Genomic DNA, 19,999 nt, shown 5'->3' with positions numbered 1-19,999 from the left:
AGCTTTGGGCAATGCAGGATCCTTAACCTACTGAGAAACACCAGGAATCGAACCCTCATCTTCATGGATACTACTTGGGTTCTTAACCCACTGAGCCACAATAGGAACTCCTGAATTTTTCTTAAATTAATAAAACTGTTTATTGCATCCTTTGATGAACGAAAGTTTTTTTCAGTTTGATGTACTCCTATTTGTCTATTTTTGCTTTGGTTACCTGTGTCTTGGTGTCATATCCCAGAAACTACTGCCAAATTCAACGATATGAAGCTTTTCCTCTGTTTTCTTCTCGGTATTTTTTAGTTTTGAGTCTTGGATTTAGTTCCTTGATCCATTTTGAGTTAAATTTTGTATATGGTGTTAAGGCAGTGATCCAATTTTATTCCTGTGCATGTGGGTATCCAGTTTTCCCAACACCATTTGTTAAGGGTACAGTGCCTCCCCTGATCGAAAGGTCTTGGCACTGTGGTCTAAAATCATTTTGTTAAATATCTCACTGTTTATTTCTGACCTCTCTATCCTCTTCCAGCCATCTATGTCTGTTACCGCATTGTTTGATTGCTGTAACATTGCGATAAGTTTTGAAAGCAGATTTCCCCTAATTATTCTCTCTAAAACAACCTTACCAGCCCAACATTCCGACCAGGTGGCCTACTCCGTGCGGCAACTTCCTGCTTCCTGAGATTATAGCTCACTCACCTGGGCATGGTCCTCCTGTCACTTCCCTTACAACCATCCAGGGCTCCTTCCCTTGCTCCAATGAGGATATCACAGCCGGCTTAGAAATAGAAAGTCCTGGTTAGAAATAGAAAAGAAATGGAGATGAGGTGGAAATGAAAGTACTCAAATACTGATATTCAGAATTGATTTTTAAAGATGTATAGGATAATGGTACTTGATAAGGCCTAGAAAAGTAAAAAAGATCAAATTCTTATATGCAGGTAAACTCAAGATGAGAAGCAAAGCAAACAAATAGGTGGTAAAATGCTATTTAAATTATATAAGCTTTCACTCCTTTTTTTCCTTTGAGGAAAAAAAGAGTTTCCTGAAATACTTATTCTCAACTATTTTTCCATGTTAAATGCAAAGTTCTTAGAATGTAATTTTGAAATACAAATTGTTTAAAAGAGAGTATGTTTCTGATAGTAAATGGAATAGTGTTCATTTCAACTATAAATAGTAAACGACGTGTTTCTGATTCAGTCCCTTACTATACGAACTGGGAAGGCTAAAGAGCTTTGCACCCAGAACCTATGCATCTGCACGTTTAATACAGTGCCAGTGAAACAAAAGACAAAGGCTGCCGTGAGCTGTGGTGTAGGTTGCAGACGCGGCTCGGATCCCACGTTGCTGTGGCTCTGGCGTAGGCCAGTGGCTACAGCTCCGATTGGACCCCTAGCCTGGGAACCTCCATATGCCGCAGGAGCGGCCCAAGAAATAGTTAAAAAGACAATAAATAAATAAATAAAATAAAACATTAAAAAAAAGACAAAGGCTGATTTCTTTGACCACATTATGCTTTAAGGGTACAGAATTCCAGTACTGTTCCTTAATCCTCATGGAAGAGAGTCAGTTATAAGAAAGGACCAGGAGAGGAGTTCCTGTCCTGGAGCAGCGGAAATGAATCCGACTAGGAACCATGAGGTTGTGGGTTCGATCCCTGGCCTCGCTCAGTAGGTTAAGGATCTGGCATTGCTGTGGCTGTGGTATAGGCCAGCAGCAACAGCTCCTACGAGACCCCTAGCCTGGGAACCTCCATATGCTGCAGGTATGGCCCTAAAGGGACAAAAAAAAAAAAAAAGGAAAGAAAGAAAGGACCAGGAGAAAGGCATGAGGATAGGGAAAATGAAGGTGCAATTCCATCTAGCTGTGTTCACTTTTATACAAAAAGAAAATTCATCTTGTTATCCGAAAGGCAGTCCTAAAATTCATGGTGGAGAAAGGAGAAATTCCAAGAAAGAGACTCCGAAGTATTAAACAGATAACTTTACCCAGTGAAACCAAGTTGCTATAGTTCTCCAGCATCACATCTTTGTACAAATTCCTCTGGGCAGGGTTCAGGCATTCCCATTCCTCCTGAGAGACATGTATAGCCACATCTTTGAACATCACCAACCCCTAAAATGAAAAACCACAGTACTATCTTTGAAATTATAAGAAACATTTTTCGAAAGGAAGCAATGTGAAAAGAAGGCATCCTAAGAAAGGAATGATACAATGAGTACATAGGCTAACCCTGAGAACGTGTGTGGGTCAAAAAAGAAGTTAGGAGTTCCCGTCGTGGCTCAGTGGTTAAGGGACCTGACTAGTAGCCATGAGGTTGCGGGTTCGATCCCTGGCCTCGCTCAGTGGTTCAGGGATCTGGCGTTGCCACGAGCTGTGGTGTAGGTCTCAGACGTGGCTCAGAGTTGCTGTGGCTGCAGTGTAGGCCAGCAGCTGTAGCTCTCATTCGACCTCTAGACTGGGAACTTCCATATGCCAAGGGTGCGGCCCTAAAAAGACAAAAAAAAAAAAAAAAAAGAATTTAGTGAGACTGAAGCAGAGTGCCTTCATGTTCTTAAACAATTCAATTTCCACACACATATTCTCCTGTGTAGGGTGGAAAACTTCATTAATCACTCATGTAGAAATCTAGAAAATAGGAGTTCCCACTGTGGCGCAACGGGATTGGGATCACAGATGTGTTGGGAGTACTGGGGTGTGGGTTCAATGCAGGGCCCAGCACAGTGGGCTAAGGATCTGGCAGCTGCAGCTTAGGTCGCAACTGTGTCTTGGATCTGATCCCCGGGCTGGGAGTTCCATATGCCACAGGGTGGCCAAAAATGAGAAAAGAATTAGAAGTTCCCAACTAAGTTAAATAGCAGTAAATTTTTAAAATTTTCCAAAATGTCTTATGAAAATCTCCATCTTCAGAAAAAAGACCCAAAGGTTTTTCAACCTCATTATGATTAAGCATTTTTACTTTTAATGCAAATTCTTCAGTAAACATCCAATGCAGACTGTATTTTCCAAACTCGGACAGAACACGTCTCCTACCCCATATGGTCTTTTTCAGCAAAACCCTGAAATGCCCCCACTTACCAGCTTGGGGACACCTTGGGCCCCTCAGACAGTCATGTCAGGAACTGGTCCTATCCTCCAGAATGCCGACTCTACATCTGGGACCCCTGGCGTCATAACCACCCACTACAGGACACAGCTCCATCCACCAGTGCCCATCAGCCTCTGCATAAGGCAGGGCTTGGCAAGCAGACAGTCATCGCTGCTGCATGGCAGGTCGCAACTGTGACTCAGATCTGATCCCTGGTCTGGGAACTCCATTTGCCACAGGTGGCCAAGAAAGAAAAAGCAAAAACAAAAAAGTCTACTACTGAATGTTATATATCAAAGTTGTTAAGAGAGTAAATTCTAAGAGTTCTCCTCACAAGAAAAATTTTTTTTCTATTTCTTTATTTTTGTATCTACATGAGATGAAGGATTCCACTAACTTTACTGTGATAATCTTTTCATGATGTATATAAATCAAATCATTATGATGTACACCTTAAATTTATACAGTACTTTATGCCAATTATACTTCAATAAAGCTGGAAGAAAAAATGCCGAAAGAAAGCTGTCAACCTAATATTATATTTGTTAGAATCCTTCAAAGTGAAGGTAAAATAAAGCTTGGGGTTTAATTTTGATGTTGTTGGGTTTTTTGTTTTTGTTTGAGAATAACAAACCTGTACTACAGAAAATGTTAAAGGAAGTTTTTCAGATGGAAAAATTTTATAGTAGGTAAAAACTTCTATCCACTGAGAAATGAAGAGTGCCAGAAATGATAAACTTGGAGGTAAATAAGAAAGATAGTGTTTTATCTCAAATTTTCTTTAAATGATAATTGACCATTTAAAGAAAAAAGGCATATGTGGTTTAAAAGTATTTAGAAATAAAATAGAATGACAACAGCTGTAAAAAAGATGGGAAGAGGAAAATGCAGTATCCAGTTTAAAGATTTTTGAATTATATATAATTATTGGAAGATATAACAAGATTTTTTTGTTGTTGTTTTTTAAGGCACATTGGAAACCTCAGAAGAACCCCTAAACCAGTAAAAACACAGTGCAACTAATAATCCTATGATAGAGATAAGTACTAAGTAATACAAGAGAGGCAAGTCCAGGAGAAGGCAGGAAAATAGGGGAAAAAAGGCATGGAAAAATAGATGATAAAATGGTAGATTAAAACCTAATCATTACAGTCAATTTATATGTTCCACCTAGAGGTCAGCAAAATTTTTCTGAATAGGGTCAGAGAGTAAATATTTTAGACTCTGTGGGTCACATACATTCCCGATCACAAATTCTTTTTTCTTTGCTTATTTATAACCCTTCTGAAATGCAAAAGCACTCTTAGATTGAGGGCCACACAAAATCAGGTTGTGGGCCAACATGCTGTAGTTTGCTAACCCCGGTCTGATACTTGAGGCAAAGATTGTCAGTCTGGATAAAAACAGTAGCATCAAAATATATGCTGTTATATGAGATACACTTAAAATAGGTTAGCATAAAAAAATAAAATAAAATAAAATAGGTTAGCATAAAAGGAAAAAAAAAGATACGTCATTTAAAAAAAAGCAAAAGAAAGATGAAGCAGTTATATTAATAAAAAGAATGGAATTCAAGACAAAGAAAATTACCAAATAGAACATTTCATGATACAGGGATTGATTCATTAACAGGACATAGCAATTCTAAATATGCATGCACCTAGTAACATAGCTTCCAAATACCATAAACCAAAAATTGACAGAACTGTAAGATTAATCAACAGTTGTATTTAAGGTTTCAACAATCTTCTCTCAGTAATTGATAAAGCAAGTGACCAAAAAAAAAAAAAAAAATCAGTAAAGATAGAGAAGAGTTGATCACTACCACAAGCAACTTCAGCTTACTGATAAACACTACCAAACAAACAGTTTAATACTCCTTTTTTTTTTTTTCAAATGCACATGGAACCTTTACCAAATTGTCCATATTTGAGGCTGTAAAACAAATCTCAATAAATTTAGAAGGAGCTTTCCTCAACCATCACAGAATTAAATTAAAAATGAATTATCAGAAGGATCTGGAAAAGTACCCTAATATTTGGAAGTTAAAGAGCACTCTTCTTTCTAAAAAAGAAAGGGAATCTTAAGCTAGAAAAATAATAGAAAATTAAACCTAAAATACACAGAAGGAATGAAATAAATAAAAGCTCAGTAATCAGTGAAATAGCAAGGGAAAACTAGAGAAAAACAGTAAAACTAAAAGCTGGTTCTTTGAAAATACCAATAAAACTGAAGAGCTGCTAGAATACTGATCAAGAAAATAAGACATAAATTTTCAATATTATGAATTTAAAAGGGTACATTACTATAGATCTGACAGGTATTAAAATAATAGTAAGGAAATATGAACAACTATGCCAATAAATGTGATATCTAAGTTGAAATAAACTAATTCCCTAAAAGACACAAATTATTCAAGAAAAAATAAAAACTCCCAAAGCCTTTTATCTGTTGAAGAAATTAAAATTGCCTCATGGGTTGGGGGTTCGGTCCCTGCCCGGGTTCGGTCCCTGCCCTTGCTCAGTGGGTTAACGATCCGGCGTTGCCGTGAGCTGTGGTGTAGGTTGCAGATGCGGCTCGGATCCTGCGTTGCTGTGGCTCTGGCGTAGGCCGGGAACTACATCTCCGATTAGCCCTCCAGCCTGGGAACCTCCATATGCCGCAGGAAGCAGCCCAAAGAAATAGCAAAAAAAAAAAAAAAAAAAAAAAAAAATTGCCTCATGAAGAAAACCGTAAACTCAGACGGTATATTAGTGTCTTACTGCTGGTGCACAAATCATCACAGAGGTAGCAGTTTAATACAACAGTTTATTATCTGTGATGAGAAGCCCAACAAGGGTTTTACTGGACTAAATCCAAGTGTTGGCAGGGCTGTACACCTTCCTGGTAGTTCTAGGGAAGAGTCTACTGCCTTAGCTTTTCTAGCTTCTAGAGGCTACGTACATTCTTTGGCTCATGGCTTCCTTCCTCATCTTCAAAGCCAGGAATGTTGCGTTTCACAGAAGCATGCATATTCCATATGCACATCCTCTTCTGACCCTGATTCTTCAGATTATCACAAAACAATCTCCCCATTGGAAAAGCATTAATTTAATCACATCTATAAAGTCTCTTTTGCCATGTACGATAACATATTCACAGGTTCTAGGATTAGCATGAAGACACGTTTTTTCGGGGGGGGGATGTCATTATTCTGCCTACCACACATACTTTTGCTGATGAATTCTCTCAGACAATTAAGGATGAGATAATATGAATTCTATTTTTAAAAATAGAGAAGGAGACATGTCCTGATTTATATTTTTAGAAGGTGGAAAAAAGACATTTTCACGTAAAGATGAGAGGACTTGTCACCAGAAGATAGAAACTATGGGAAATGCTAAAGAAAAATCTTTAGGCTAAAAAGAAATTATACCAGAAATTCAGATCTCCAGAGTAACTGAAAATGGTATATATGTGAATAAATAGAATAACTGCAAATAAAAAAATGAAGTATTTAAGATTCTTTTCAATTTCCTTTGTTTCTGTGTATTCTTTCCTTTTCATTTTGTATATTTGTGCTTTCTTCCTTTTCATTCCTGATTCAAAGGTTAGTAATTTATCTCATTGGTTTATCTATTAGTTATAATTTTTTCCTACTTTCTAACAATGTAATTGTTATCTATGTAAATTCTTTCCAGATGTCCTTCTACTTATTTATTTATTTATTTATTTGGCCATACCCGAGGCGTATGGAAATTCCCAGTTCAGGAAGTGAACCCAGCAGTGAGCTGGGCCACTGCAATGACAATGCCGGATCCCTAATTCACTGCACCACAAGGGAACTCCTCCTTCTAACTTACATATTTTCACATCTTTTGTTAGAAGCATTTGAAGGTATAACTTTTCCCTTAGAGTCCGGCTTTAACTAAACCCCACGGGTTCCAAAATGTAGTTGGAACAGATATGTAGCTATCATTGAGTATTAGAAATTCTTCACTTTGAGATTATATTTGCTATTAGTAGGATTTAATATATATCAATAAGGTAGATTTGATGGGATATGTGATTTAGTACTTCAATATCATCACTAAATTTTGTCCTCATGGCCTGACTCTGACTGAGAGGGTTACTTAGTGTCCCCTCTTGCTGGCAAATGTCTATTTCTTCTTCTAGCTGCTCTTTGATTTGTTTTAGGAAATTTGCTGCTGTAATATTTGATATATGAGTAATTCATAACTATTTTATCTTCATTTTTTTTTTTTTTGGTCTTTTTGCCATTTCTTGGGCCACTCCTGTGGCATATGGAGGTTCCCAGGCTAGGGGTCGAATCGGAGCTGAGATGCCAGCCTACGCCAGAGCCACAGCAACGCGGGATCCAAGCCGTGTCTGTGACCCACACCACAGCTCACGGCAACACCGGGTCGAACCCACAACCTCATGGTTCCTAGTCGGATTCGTTAACCACTGCGCCACGACGGGAACTCCACAATGCTGGATCTTTAACCCACTGAGCGAGGCCAGGGATCGAACCTGTGTCCTCATAGTTACTAGTCAAATTCGTTTCCACTGAGCCACAAGGGGAACTCCCTCCCGCATACTTTAAATATCTCTAGGTTACTTTAAATCATCTCTAGGTTAGGTAAATGCTATATAAATAGTTGCTAGGCATGCAGCAAATTCAAGTTTTGCTTTTGAGAACTTTCTGGAATTTTTTTCTCCTGAATATTTCCAATTCACAGTTGGTTAAATACACAGATGTGGAACCTGCAGATATGAAGAGCTGACTGAACATAAATATATGTACGTATGTATATTTGCCTGTCCTGAGTCTTATACTATATAAGTTATTTATTTATCCATCTTATCTCTTTCATTACAAGTCAAGTTCTACAAGGAATGATTTGTATATGTCTGTCTGATCCCCCACTGATTTATTCCTAGTTACCTAGAACAGTGACTATCACATAGTAGGTACTCAAAAAATATTTGTTAAATCACTTCACTAAACTGAAGTTCTGACAAGAGAAACATCAGTATTTCCCTCAAAAGGATACTATTTCTGTTCTCTTTTCTGAAATAGACTGAGTATATGGGAAGTGAGTAGTGATTTACTGAATGAAGATATGAGCTGGCTAGAGAGGAGATGAGTGAAAAAGGAAGATGCTAAATTTTGGGCACCATCATTTAACTCACTGACAAGTTATTGTGTGATATTCAGTTAGGTAACAATACCAGGATAAAGAATGCAAGTATTCATATGACCTATAGAAAATAAAGAACTACTTCAGCAAGGAATAAGAAAACACTAACTTACATGGGCCATGGCTTTTTTTTTTTTTTTTTAAGAATTCAATGTATTTATTAGTTCTTTTCTTGGTTCCACTTTAGAAGAAACTCACATTCCAAAGAAAGCATTGCTGAATGAGAGGGATTAAAAAAAAAATCATGAGATCATCTTGCCTCTGAGCTCCCAATGTGCTTAATTTAGAATGACATTTTCCCTACTTCGTGTCTACTACGCCCAGACCCCATATACACATAAATAAAAGATCAGAGAGATCAAAAAGAAGCTGGATAAATCCCAACCTTACTCAAAACAAGGAGGGAATCCAAATATGGATTCAAGAAAAACTGGGCCCAGGCTCTTTAGCAGGACATATTTAGAGAGGCAGACCAGTGTCCCAACACTGATAAATGGACACAACTGGCCTGCTCAGACCAACCCTGATCAGATTCTCACTGAACTAAGAGGAAAAAGGAACAAAATGGATATTATGAAAAGACAAGGAAATAGAAAATGACTCAAAAGATCTAATGCACATTTAACAGGAATTTCAAAATAGACACTAAAACAACACATAGAAAGGAAGAAATACACAGAACAAAAATTTCCAGGGCAAAATAAATTCTTGAGTCTTTAATTTGAGGTACTGATGAGATTTAAAGAATCACATGCTGGAAAATCTTGTGAAATTTACTCCTCAATACAGAAAAAAGCCCTATCTTTTGTTTGTTTGTTTTTGTTTTTTTTGTCTTTTCTAGGGTGGCACCCATGGCATATGGAGGCTCCCAGGCTAGGGATCTTATCAGACCTGTAGCCACCAGCCTTCAGCAGAGCCACAGCAACTTGGGATCTGAGCCATGTCTGCAACCTACACCACAGCTCACAGCAATGCCAGATCCTTGACCCACTGAGTGAGGCCAGGGATCAAACCCTCAACCTCATGGTTCCTAGTCGGATTCGTTAACCACTAAGCCATGACAGGAACTCCCAAAAAGCCTTATCTTTTAATGAGGAATTACAAAACAATATGTATTGTAGTCCAATCTTTGGAAGAAAAATACTTATGTCCATAAGCATACATGTATTTACATAAGGGTGAAACCGTCTGCAATAAAATGTTCAGAGTGGTTTAAGAATTATAGATAACTTTTATTTTAAAGTAATATAACAAAGGAATTTTTTTTCTTTTTAGGGCTGCACCTGCAACATATGGACATTCCCAGGTCCAGTCAGAGCTACAGATGCCGACCTACACCACAGCCCCAGCCATGCAGGATCCCAGCCATGTCTGACTCCTATACCACAGCTCAAGGCGACGCCAGATCCTTAACTCACTGAGCAAGGCCAGGGATTGAACCCACATCCTCAAGGATACTGGTCAGGTTCCTTACTGCTGAGCCACAATGGAACTCCCATAACAAAGGAATTTTTGAAGGTTAATATGAACATTTCAGGGAAGAAGCAGCACTCAATAATCTTAGACACTTTTTGTACATGCAACAGTGCTATTCTTTTAGCCCATTTGAGGTGGGGTTTTTTTGGTCTTTGTGCCATTTCTTGGGCCGTTCCCACGGTATATGGGAGGTTCCCAGGCTAGGGGTCTAATCGGAGCTGTAGCTGCCAGCCTACACCAGAGCCACAGCAACGCGGGATCCGAGCCACGTCTGCGACCTACACCACAGCTCATGGCACCGCTGGATGGTTAACCCACTGAGCAAGGGCAGGGATCGAACCCGAAACCTCATGGTTCCTAGTTGGATTCGTTAACCACTGCGCCACGACGGGAACTCCCCATTCGAGGTGTTTCTAAGGGGAATGGCAGAAATAGTGAGGCAGAGAAAAATTATGAGATAACAGGCTTTTCCTGCAGCTCAAACTTTGTGTGACTTTTGAGTGTGATATGCAGTAGCCAGAGCCGTGGAGACTACATTTCTATGATTGTGTGAGCTATGTTTCTATGTTCTAGGTCATAAGTTTCTGCTCTATGTTATGTTCTCTATTTCTATGATTCTTGTGTGAGCTCTTCAGATCCTGTGAGAGCTCTTCAGTTGAGGAAGTAGACTAAGTTGGCAAGGGTAGTGCTTGTTTGTTTTTTGGCTGCGCCTGTGACATGTGCAAGTTCCTAGGCCAGGGATCGAACCCGGGTCACAGGAGTGACCCAAGCCACTGCAAGGTGATAGTGCAGTTGGATCCTTAACCTGATGAGCCATAAGAGAACTCCAAGAGTAGTTTTTTTGTTTTCATTACTTGCTGTTGCTATAATATATGTCGCTTTGCCTGAAGTTTTGTGATAATAAACATGGGGTAGCTTATGTGATTTTGGTTTTATGACGCGTGTATGAATCCACAGGTGACTACTGGAATGTCTCCCTAACTACTTCGTTGCGTGGTTGTAAGGGTTTGTGTAAATGTGCTTTTCTTTTATATAAATAAATGGGGCTTACACAAAGAGCCAATTGCAATCATGGTCACAAACACAAACGTCATTTACACATATGCCCATGCACACAATTACACTGTCACAAAAGCATGACTCCAGGAGCTGTCACAACAGCCAAATACACTTAGTCCGGAGACTAATTTCCGTCACACACCCACATCCTAATCCCTCCCTCCGGTTGCTCCTGCACTTAGAAACCTAACACTCCAGACACTCCTCTTGCCAGTCCTGGGGCGACAGGATTCGTTACCTTCAGCATCCTCAGGAGGAGCTCTGGTCCAAGCTCTGACTCGAATTCCAGGACCCACGCAGAGCCCTGCCTACTGAACCCGTCCTGGGAAGCCCTCAACCGCCTCTGCCGCTGACCATTCACCCGACGTTCCTACCGGAAGTAGCTCTGGCGCGCTGTGGGCTCTGGGAAACGTAGTCCGCGAGCAAGGAGCCTGGGAGGCTAGCGAAGTAGGTAGATCTTCCGCCAGACTTCCTGCCGCACCTGCGCGCTTTCAATGAGGCTATGAGAGATGCCACCACCGCCCAACTGAGGGGCGCAAACTCGGATCTGATGCAGAGAGCTTCAGCCTCTGCTGTGCGGTTGCTATGCTGGATGTGTTTTCTGTCCACGTATCCGAAAGCGCGTCAGATCGAGAGGGAGAGGATTATGTGACAGCGAGTGGAGGGTGTCAAGCGTGAGAAAACTCGTATGTGAAAGCGGATGTGGTGCATACTTGTATAGGTTTAGGCGGTGAGCTTGGCCACGCGCAGTGTTTGTGTGGTGGCATAATGTGATGTGATTTAGGTATGCGCTTGAGACAGTGATTGGTTACTCATGATTGCGGGTGGCGCGGTTACACAGGCAATGACCTTGTAACATTCAGTGTGCCAGGTCTACCTGTGACTACTGGGAGGATTTGGCTGTGGCGAGTGTCCGCGGGTGAATTTCACTAGAGAAGGGAGGAAGCTTGTCTCTTAGGACTAGGAGGCACCGAATGGATGAATCACAGATTCCTGGTGAAGGGTGAACTGGTTCTGAGCCTTATCTTGGCGGTGGAGGGGAGGGGGGGGTTGTGAGGTGATACTGTGTGTCTAAGTGTGCATGAGAGACTGGAATTAACTGAGAGGGGTGGAAACTAGTACAGATTAACTGCCAGAAGGGACAAATCTATGGTAAAGATTTTTAACCTTGCTGAGAGGCCAGAAACCCTATCTCTTGTGTGAGGAAATGTATCTGTGAGAACATGGGATTGTGTTTCTTTGTCGATTCTTGATCATATGTGTGAGATGGTGTGCACTTGAGACTATCACTGGGAGAGAGTGTTGAGTGAAACGTACGAAGTTTGTGAAAGTGGTTTGTGACTAGAGCCAAATCTCTGGATGAATTTTATGACAGTGAAAATATATGTTCAGTGAGTGAGTATAATGCTGTGATTTGAGTTTGATATTTTAACTGAGTATGATTGGGTAGGAGATCACATGAGAGATTTGGTAGATACATTTTTGTGTGTGTTAGAAGGCAACTTATGTAAGTTAAAATCTTGATAGAGATAGTGTATATGGTTGTGATTTTATATTAGTAACTACATGAGAGACTGCAGTATTACAAGTGTGTGAGATTGAGTTTACTACCTATAAAAAGACAATGATGGGAATTCCCATAGTGGCTCAGTGGTTAATGAATCCGACTAGGAACCATGAGGTTGAGGGTTCTATCCCTGACCTCGGTTGGTGGTTTAAGGATCCGGTGTTGCTGTGGCTCAGATCTCGTGTTGCTGTGGCTCTGGCGTAGGCCAGTGGCTACAGCTCTGATTAGACCCCTGGCCTGGATCCTCCATATGCCGCGGGTTTGGCCCTCAAAAAACGAAAGACAAAAAAATAAATAAAAAGCAAAATGACCATGACTTTTTTTTTTTAATTTCTGTCATGTGGTAACTGGAAGAATGGTTGATGTTCTTTGGTAGACGTGAAAGATGGTAAGTCTGCTAAACTCTTTAACTTGACCTGTATAAATGGAAGAGTTCTAGGGCAAGAGAACAAAAGTCTAGCTTGAATGATAAGAGTCACAGCCCCTCATTTCTCAGACTTAACCCTCTATACAGACTTAGAACCTCTGCAATGAGTGGCCCTGCTACATTACCAAAAATTTACATTGTTAAATTTTCCCCTAAGCTTTCCCAAAGGAACCTACAGCCTTTACCCGGATAACTATGTCAAGGAAAAGGAAGTGATCAGAACTTTCAGGGAATACTGAACACTGGTTCTGGACACTAATTTTAGGAGACCCAAAACATCACTGTGGTTCACTAGTCAGGGTGGACCAGGGCCTGTAGCAGTCAGGTGATCGATGAAGTTTTAGCTCAAGTCCATCTAAAGTAGACCCTAAACCCATCCTGTGGTTTTTTCCCCCCCCAAGTCCTGGAATGGATAATTGGGATAGACATACTCAGCAGCTGTTAAGAATTCTCACATGGGTTCTCTGTCCTGTTGAGTGAGGGCTATGATGGTGGGAAAGGACAAGTGGAAGCTACTAGAACGGCCTCTACCTAGAAAAACAGTAAACCAAAAGAAACACTGCATTTCAGAAATCAGTGCCATCATTAAGGGCTTGAAAGATGCAAAGGAGGTGATTCCCACCACATCCATATTCAACTTGCCTATTTGGCCTGCGCAGAAGACAGATGGACACTGGAGAATGATAATGGATCATCATAACCTTAACCAGGTGGTGACGCCAATTGCAGCTGCTGCACCGAATGTAGTTTCATCCATTGAGCAAATTAGCACATTCCTGGTACCTGGATGTAACTATTGATCTGGCAATTTTTTTCTTCCCTCGTATTAATGAAGACAACCAGAGGCAGTTTGCTTTCAGCTGTCAAGGCCAGCAATACATCTTTGATGTCCCACTTCAGGGCTCTATCAACATTCCAGCCTTATGTCATAATTTAGTTCACAAAGATCTTAATTACCTTTCCCTCCACAAAATGTCATGCCGATAAATTTCACTGATGACAATATGCTGATTGGGCCTAGTGAGCAAGAAGTGGCAACTACTCTAGATTTATTGGTAAGACATTTGTGTATCAGAGGGTGGAAAATAAATCCACCAAAAACTCAGGGACCTTCTACCTCAGTGAAATCTGTAGGGTTCCAGTGGGGTGGGCATGTCAGATACCCTAAGGTGAAAGATAAGTTGTTGCACCTGGCTCCTCCCACAACCAAAAAATGAAGTGCAGCAATGGATCCATTACCATGGAATTCCTGGTCTTACTATGTTCCCTTCCATCCCAAGGCACTGGCTTGATAGAACAATGGGATGATCTTTTGAAGACTCAACTACAATGCCAGCTAGGTGGCAGTTATCTTGCAGGGCTGAGGCAAAGTTCCCCAGAAGGCTATATATGCTCTGGATCAGTGTCTAATATCTGGTGCTGTTTCTCCCATGGCCAAGATTCACAAGACCAGTAATTAAAAAATGGGCATGACACTACTCACTATTACCTCTACTAACCCAAAAGTAAAATTTTTGTTCCTGTCCCCACAAGCTTTGCTCTGCTGCCCTTAGTTCCAAATGGAGGAATCCTTCCAACAGGAGACACAATGATTTCATTGACCTGTAAGTTAATACTGCTACTCAGCCAGTTTGAGCTCCTTAACCCTTTGAATCAACAGGCAAAAAAGGGAGGTACTGTGTTGGCTGGGGTGAAGAATCAGAACTTTAACATGGTTGTTTGAGAAGCCTTCTTAGAAGCCAGTGGAGGAGTTCCCACTGTGGTTCAGCAGTAACGAACCCAACTAACATCCAAGAAGATGCAGTTTTGATCCCTAGCCCTGCTCAGGAGGTTAAGGATCTCTCACTGCCATGAGCTGCAGTGTAGGTCGCAGAGGTGACTCGGATCTGGCATTGCTGTGGCTGCAGTGTAGGCGGCAGCTATAGCTCCGATTCGATCCCTAGCCTGGGAACTTCCACATGCTGCAGGTGTGGCCCTAAAAAGTCAAAAAAAAAAAAAAACCCAAAAAAATCTGTGCTCTATATTGTACAAAAGTAAAACAAAGTAAAAAATCATTTATATTCAGTAAATGACACGTTTATGTTTTAAATCCATATTTCTCTAACCAGTTCTCTTTCAATTCTGGCTTTTGCCTCAAAAGCTCAGATTTTATTACATTGAGTGAAACCCAAGCATGTGTAACTCATTTAAAAAAACAGAACTTCCACTAGATGGGTAGACTTACAAGATTGACGATACCCTATATTAGTAGATTAGACATTCTCATACTATGATGTATATTGGTGAAAATTTACATGGGGCAATTTATAAAGATTTATAAGCAGGATTTAAATATGAAAACCTCAGTGTCAACAATATTTCTGAGACTCAGTCCAAAAGATATAATTATACATGTGCACAAAAAGGCGTGTGCAGTAAAACACCATATAAAATGGGGGTGAGCTGGGAAGAAAGGCAAACAAGTTAAAAAATTATGTCCAAACATTGTACTGAGTGGTGCTTCTGCTGATCTCACTCATGTGATAGCAGCCAGCTGGTGCCTTGGTAGGGGCCTGCATGGACCAAAATGGAATATGTGACAGTTGCTGCTGACTATTAGTTTGGCCTCTGTCTCCAAGTGATCTTTTGTCTTCAAGCAAACTAGTCTTAGCCTTTAGTAAATGGTGGTCTCAAGGCAGGAAGAGGGAAAGAGCAAAAGCTGCAAGACTTCTTAAGGCTTTATCTCAAAAGTATCACAATGTCACTTCCACCACATTTTATAAAAAATACAAAGTACATCACCAGGCTCTGCCTAATAGTAACCTATTTCAGGAGAGCAAACACTTCCCTTTTCTGAAAAACTAAAACAGAAAATAATAACAAAATCCCTGACCTTGAGCTTAGTTTTCAGATAGGCTCTGTAATGTTTTCCTTTTCTCAGGGCTCTTCTCTCAGAGATCTGCACTGTAGGGGAAGGATGAGAAGGAGGGAAGTAAGGAGACAGGAGACATCAAACCTTTTTTGGAGCACAGAATGGCTAAACTGGAAGAAATTCTTCAACACAGAAGCTCACATCATCACCTGCACACATACTCAGATAGAAGGGAAGATGGGAGTACTGCTAACCCTTCTTAGTATCAAAGGCAAAGGCCAAGATCACTGATATCCAGGGCTGAAACTTTCTCTGAGTTCATAACTGGGGAGACAGTTTTGAGGATGATGTGATTTGAAATGTGGAACTTGACATCAGCTCCCCAGGGAGATCCGGAGGAGGGACTCCTACTCCTAGGCTCTCCTCATGTCTTCCTAGGACTCTGCCTAAGGGACACTCCCAACTCTAATAAAACTCATTCCAAAAAGAGGTTTATGCTCTTGTATAACCTTTATCCTACCACTGAAATATCTGACTCCCATTTTGGTGACCATTTCTCTGCAGCTGGGGTCCTGGTTATAAACTGGGAGAAAAGAGGAAGCAGTGATACAGGGATACAGATCCCAAGAAAGGATAGAACAGAAAATTGGCTTCTGGGCGGGCGACGCTCGTTCCCCTGGCACCCACCTTCTGTTAAGCACTGGAATCTGGGCGCTGGAGGCGGGGATGCCCTGACAAATGCAGCTCAGGCTATGCTTCAGTGCGACTCTGGTTAATACAGGTATCGTCACAGGCACAGATACACTCTCAGGGAGAACTTCAACAGCCCTGTTCAGTCCTGATGTTAAACCCAGAACTGCAGAAATAAGCTCTACCGCATGACACAACCAAACTCCCACCCGGTCACAGAAGTCACAGCTTCTTCCATCACATTAGGTAGCACCGTCTTCCGAAGGGCGGTCTCAAACCCCACAGGGGCACATGTCTCACATCACAGTTAACCACGGTCACCCCAAAGGTCCCGCATCTTGCACCTGTCACGGTCTCCTTACGGCGCACACACCCCGCCTCATCACGGCCACAAAGGCTCACACACACTTAAACACGCCTACACAGGCTTGAGCTCCAGGTCCACACAGCCCGTGACACTGTGCCAGAGGGTCAAGACCTCCTCACCGTGAGGGCCCGCCGCACCCAGACGCCGGTTATACCACTTGGATCGCGGCGACTGAGAACTTTGGAGGGCAGCAAGAGACGAACCACAGATCAAACATCTTTTTAAAAGCTGCCCAGGGGCTGTGGGAAATGTAGTTCAAGGCCGCAAAAGCCCGGATATCGAGAAGGCTCACGCGCGCGCCTGCGCGCGGAGGCCGCGGCGGCGAAGACGTGCCGCGGAGACACTTGGGAGGTACGACCCGCGCGGGAGTGCGCTTGAGCGGACGGCTGGCCAGTAGTGGAAGGCGAGGCTGGTAGGTCCTGCGGGCTCTGGTTGGGCGGGTGATGCTGGGACGCGGGGGGATTGCGGAGGAGGGAGGCGGGAACCTGGGCTGGGAAAAGCGAGGAAGGAAGAGGGAACTCGGGCCGAGGGGGAAAGGGAAAGTTCAGGCCCTAGTGAAGGCGAAGCGGGAAGCAAGACCTAGGCAGAGGAAGAAACCAGGGCTGGGAACGGCGAGAAGGGAACAGGGAGCCCGAGGCGGGTGTGAGCTCGGCCTGGCACACACAGGCGTTCCGTTTGTGTAGCTTTGTGTGCCTGTTCTTGTGTGTGTTTGGGCGTGTGACGTTATAAGCCGATTGTTTGTGAAGGTGAAAAGAGTCTCTGCGTGTGTCGATTTATGTTTGAAACTGCGACTTTAAGGAGGCGACAGTTAGGGGTTTATGAGTAAAATATTGCTACTTTGCCTAGACGTATGTAGTGGGCTCTGTGGGATTATGCATGACCTGTGTGTCTATGGGACTGTGATTGTGCAGTGGGTGATATGACTGAATATGTCAAATTTTTGAAGTATTTTGTGTGCACAGTTCACGATGACTATGAATGTGGCTGGATCATTGTGTGACTGAGGTGAAGCACTTAAGAAAGTGGATGTAAGACTAGTTATGCACTATGTCTTGTTTAGATTATCTGAATATTGGCCATTTTATATGCCTGTGGAATTTGGCAATTAGACAAGTGAATAAAATAGATTTTTAAAATGGAAAGGAGGAGGTAAAATTAAAATAATTTTCAGGTGGTACAATTGTATTTTGGGAAAACCCTTAATGAGTAATGACCAGTATATTGACGTAAGTAGACCACCACTGGGAGCACACAAAAAGCTTTCTCCCATAACCTCTACCCTCAAATTTCTATTTGCATGATTTTTTTTTTTTTTCCTGAGGCTGGATGAATTCCTGGACAAGAAACATTCAATAATTTCTTCAGTCATTATGAAGATAATAATAAAAAAACACCTGTGGAACATTTAAACATGAGATCAGTCACATTTAAGCCAAATAAAATGTTCATTGTAGAAATCAATACTGCAAACTCGATTTAAAAACTCTCCCTTCTGCTGGAAGTCTGCTGTGCAAAAGAATGCATGATCAGTTTCTTTAATTCCTCATCGTCTCCTTTGTCCCCTCTTCACTCCCTCCAGGTTGATGGTCTCCAGCTGGAATGGATTGGGAACTGGAAAAGTCAGAAGTCAGGGACAAGAAGAGGCTAACATGACTGGTACCAGTATAATTTAGTGTAAGTCATATCTTACCTTCTGAGAGACCCTACTCTGGGAACTTCCAGATAAATTTCCCTTTTCGAGGGCACAGCCTCTTCTCTAGCTGCCTCCTCTTGGCACAAGTGGTGGTCCACTTGTTCTGGTAGGTTGTGTTGTCTCTCCTGTTAGTCCTTTTGCACAGGATCCAAGGCAACCTAGGCAGACTCCCTCATGGGTTCTCCATCTGAAACCCATGTTCAGGTAAGTGTTTAGCTACCTTAGTAACCACTACTCTGCCCCCACCCAAATCCTGGAAACATGCAGTTCCCCAGGAATTCGATCACTGCTTTGCTTTATAGTGGCATCTGGGTCTGAGGGCCTTTATTTACTTACTCATTTTTGGGCCACATCTGCATCCTGAGGAAGTTCTCTTGCCAGGGATTGAACCCTCTCCATAGCAGTAACAACGCCAGATCCTTAACCTGATGAGCCACTAGAGGACTCCCTGAGGGCTTTTATTATAAGAGAGGGAGAAGTGCCTACTTTTTTTTTTTTTTTTTTTTAATGGCCACACCCATGGCATATGGAAGTTCCCCAGACAGGGATAGAATCCAAGCCGCAGCTGCAGCAACACCAGATCCTTTAACCTACAGTGCCAGGGCTGGGGACCAAGCCCACACCTCCACGGCAACCCGAGCCACTGCATTTGGATTCTTAACCCACTGTACCAAAGCAGGAACTCCAAGAAGCAACTATTTTTCTTCTTAGTAGAAAACTGTTTTAAAAATAATTTACTGGAGTTCCCGTTGTGGTGTGGAAACCAATCCAACCAGTATCCATGAGGATATGGGTTCAATCCCTGGCCTTGCTCAGTGGGTTGGTGATCCACCATTGCCCTGAGCTGTGGTGTAGGTCACAGATGAGGCTCAGATCCCGCATTGCTGTGGCTGTGGCGTAGGCCAGCAGCTGTAGCTCTGATAGGACCTCTAGCCTGGGAATTTCCATATACCTCGGGTATGACCCTAAAAAGCAAAAAAAATAATTTACTGAGGAGTTCCCTGGTTGCATAGTGGTTAAGGGTTCCATGTTGTCATTGCTATGGCTCCAGTTCAGTCCCTGGCCTGGGAACTTCTACATGCTGCAGGTGGACTAAAAATAAAAAATTTTTTTAAATAAAAATAATTTACTCTCTTAAAGAGACATTCCCTTTTCTCAGCCTCTCTAGCCTCTTGAAGTTGGAGCTAAATTAATGGTAGCAAAACTTTACAGTCAGCTGCTTTACAAGACTTTTTTTTTTTTTTTTTTTTGCTGTTTGGGTTGCACCTGTGGCATATGGAAGTTCCCAGGCTAGGGGTTTAATCGGAGCTACAGCTACTGGTCTACGCCACAGCCATAGCAATACCAGATCTGAGCCTCGTCTGCAACCTATACCACAACTCATGGCAACGCCACATCTTTAACCCACTGAGCAAGGCCAGGGATCGAACCCCCAACCTCATGGTTTCTAATTGGATTCGTTTTCTCTCTGCCACAATGGGAACTCCTACAAGACTTTACAATGAGCTACATTATGAATCTTGTTTTGTCACCATCTTTGGGACACCTGCTGAGACTGAGGTAGAAAAATTTCTAAGTTACCATCCTGTTAAAAACCA

General features: G+C 41.9%; 2 protein-coding genes across 10 annotated transcripts in view; one reads left to right on the top strand and one right to left on the bottom strand.

Moving 5' to 3' along the window:
- LOC106510528 (zinc finger protein 461) overlaps positions 1–11,195 on the bottom strand; it is a 31,332-nt gene extending 20,137 nt beyond the window's left edge. For 2 of the 5 annotated variants that reach the window (XM_021097138.1, XM_021097139.1), the window contains exons 1-3: positions 11,045–11,193; positions 1,989–2,115; positions 697–792 (exon numbers count right to left, since the gene is read on the bottom strand). In XM_021097138.1, the coding sequence (XP_020952797.1) occupies positions 697–792; positions 1,989–2,115; positions 11,045–11,053 (232 nt within the window). In that variant the 5' untranslated portion in view covers positions 11,054–11,193. Of the gene's footprint in view, positions 1–696; positions 793–1,988; positions 2,116–11,044 lie in introns of all 5 variants that reach the window. The other 3 variants (XM_021097135.1, XM_021097137.1, XM_021097140.1) reach the window with 3 other exon arrangements.
- Positions 17,005–19,999, top strand: part of ZNF567 (zinc finger protein 567) — a 28,368-nt gene continuing 25,373 nt past the window's right edge. The window contains exons 1-2 of one of the 5 annotated variants that reach the window (XM_021097128.1): positions 17,005–17,120; positions 18,288–18,382. The gene's annotated coding sequence lies outside the window, so the exon portion shown is untranslated. The other 4 variants (XM_021097130.1, XM_021097129.1, XM_021097127.1 and 1 more) reach the window with 4 other exon arrangements.

The sequence above is a fragment of the Sus scrofa genome, chromosome 6 (genome assembly GCF_000003025.6).
Source record: "Sus scrofa isolate TJ Tabasco breed Duroc chromosome 6, Sscrofa11.1, whole genome shotgun sequence".
Classification (NCBI taxonomy): Eukaryota; Metazoa; Chordata; class Mammalia; order Artiodactyla; family Suidae; genus Sus; species Sus scrofa.
The sequence above is the reverse complement of the archived record's forward strand: the minus strand, read 5'-3'. Positions and strand labels throughout refer to the sequence as shown.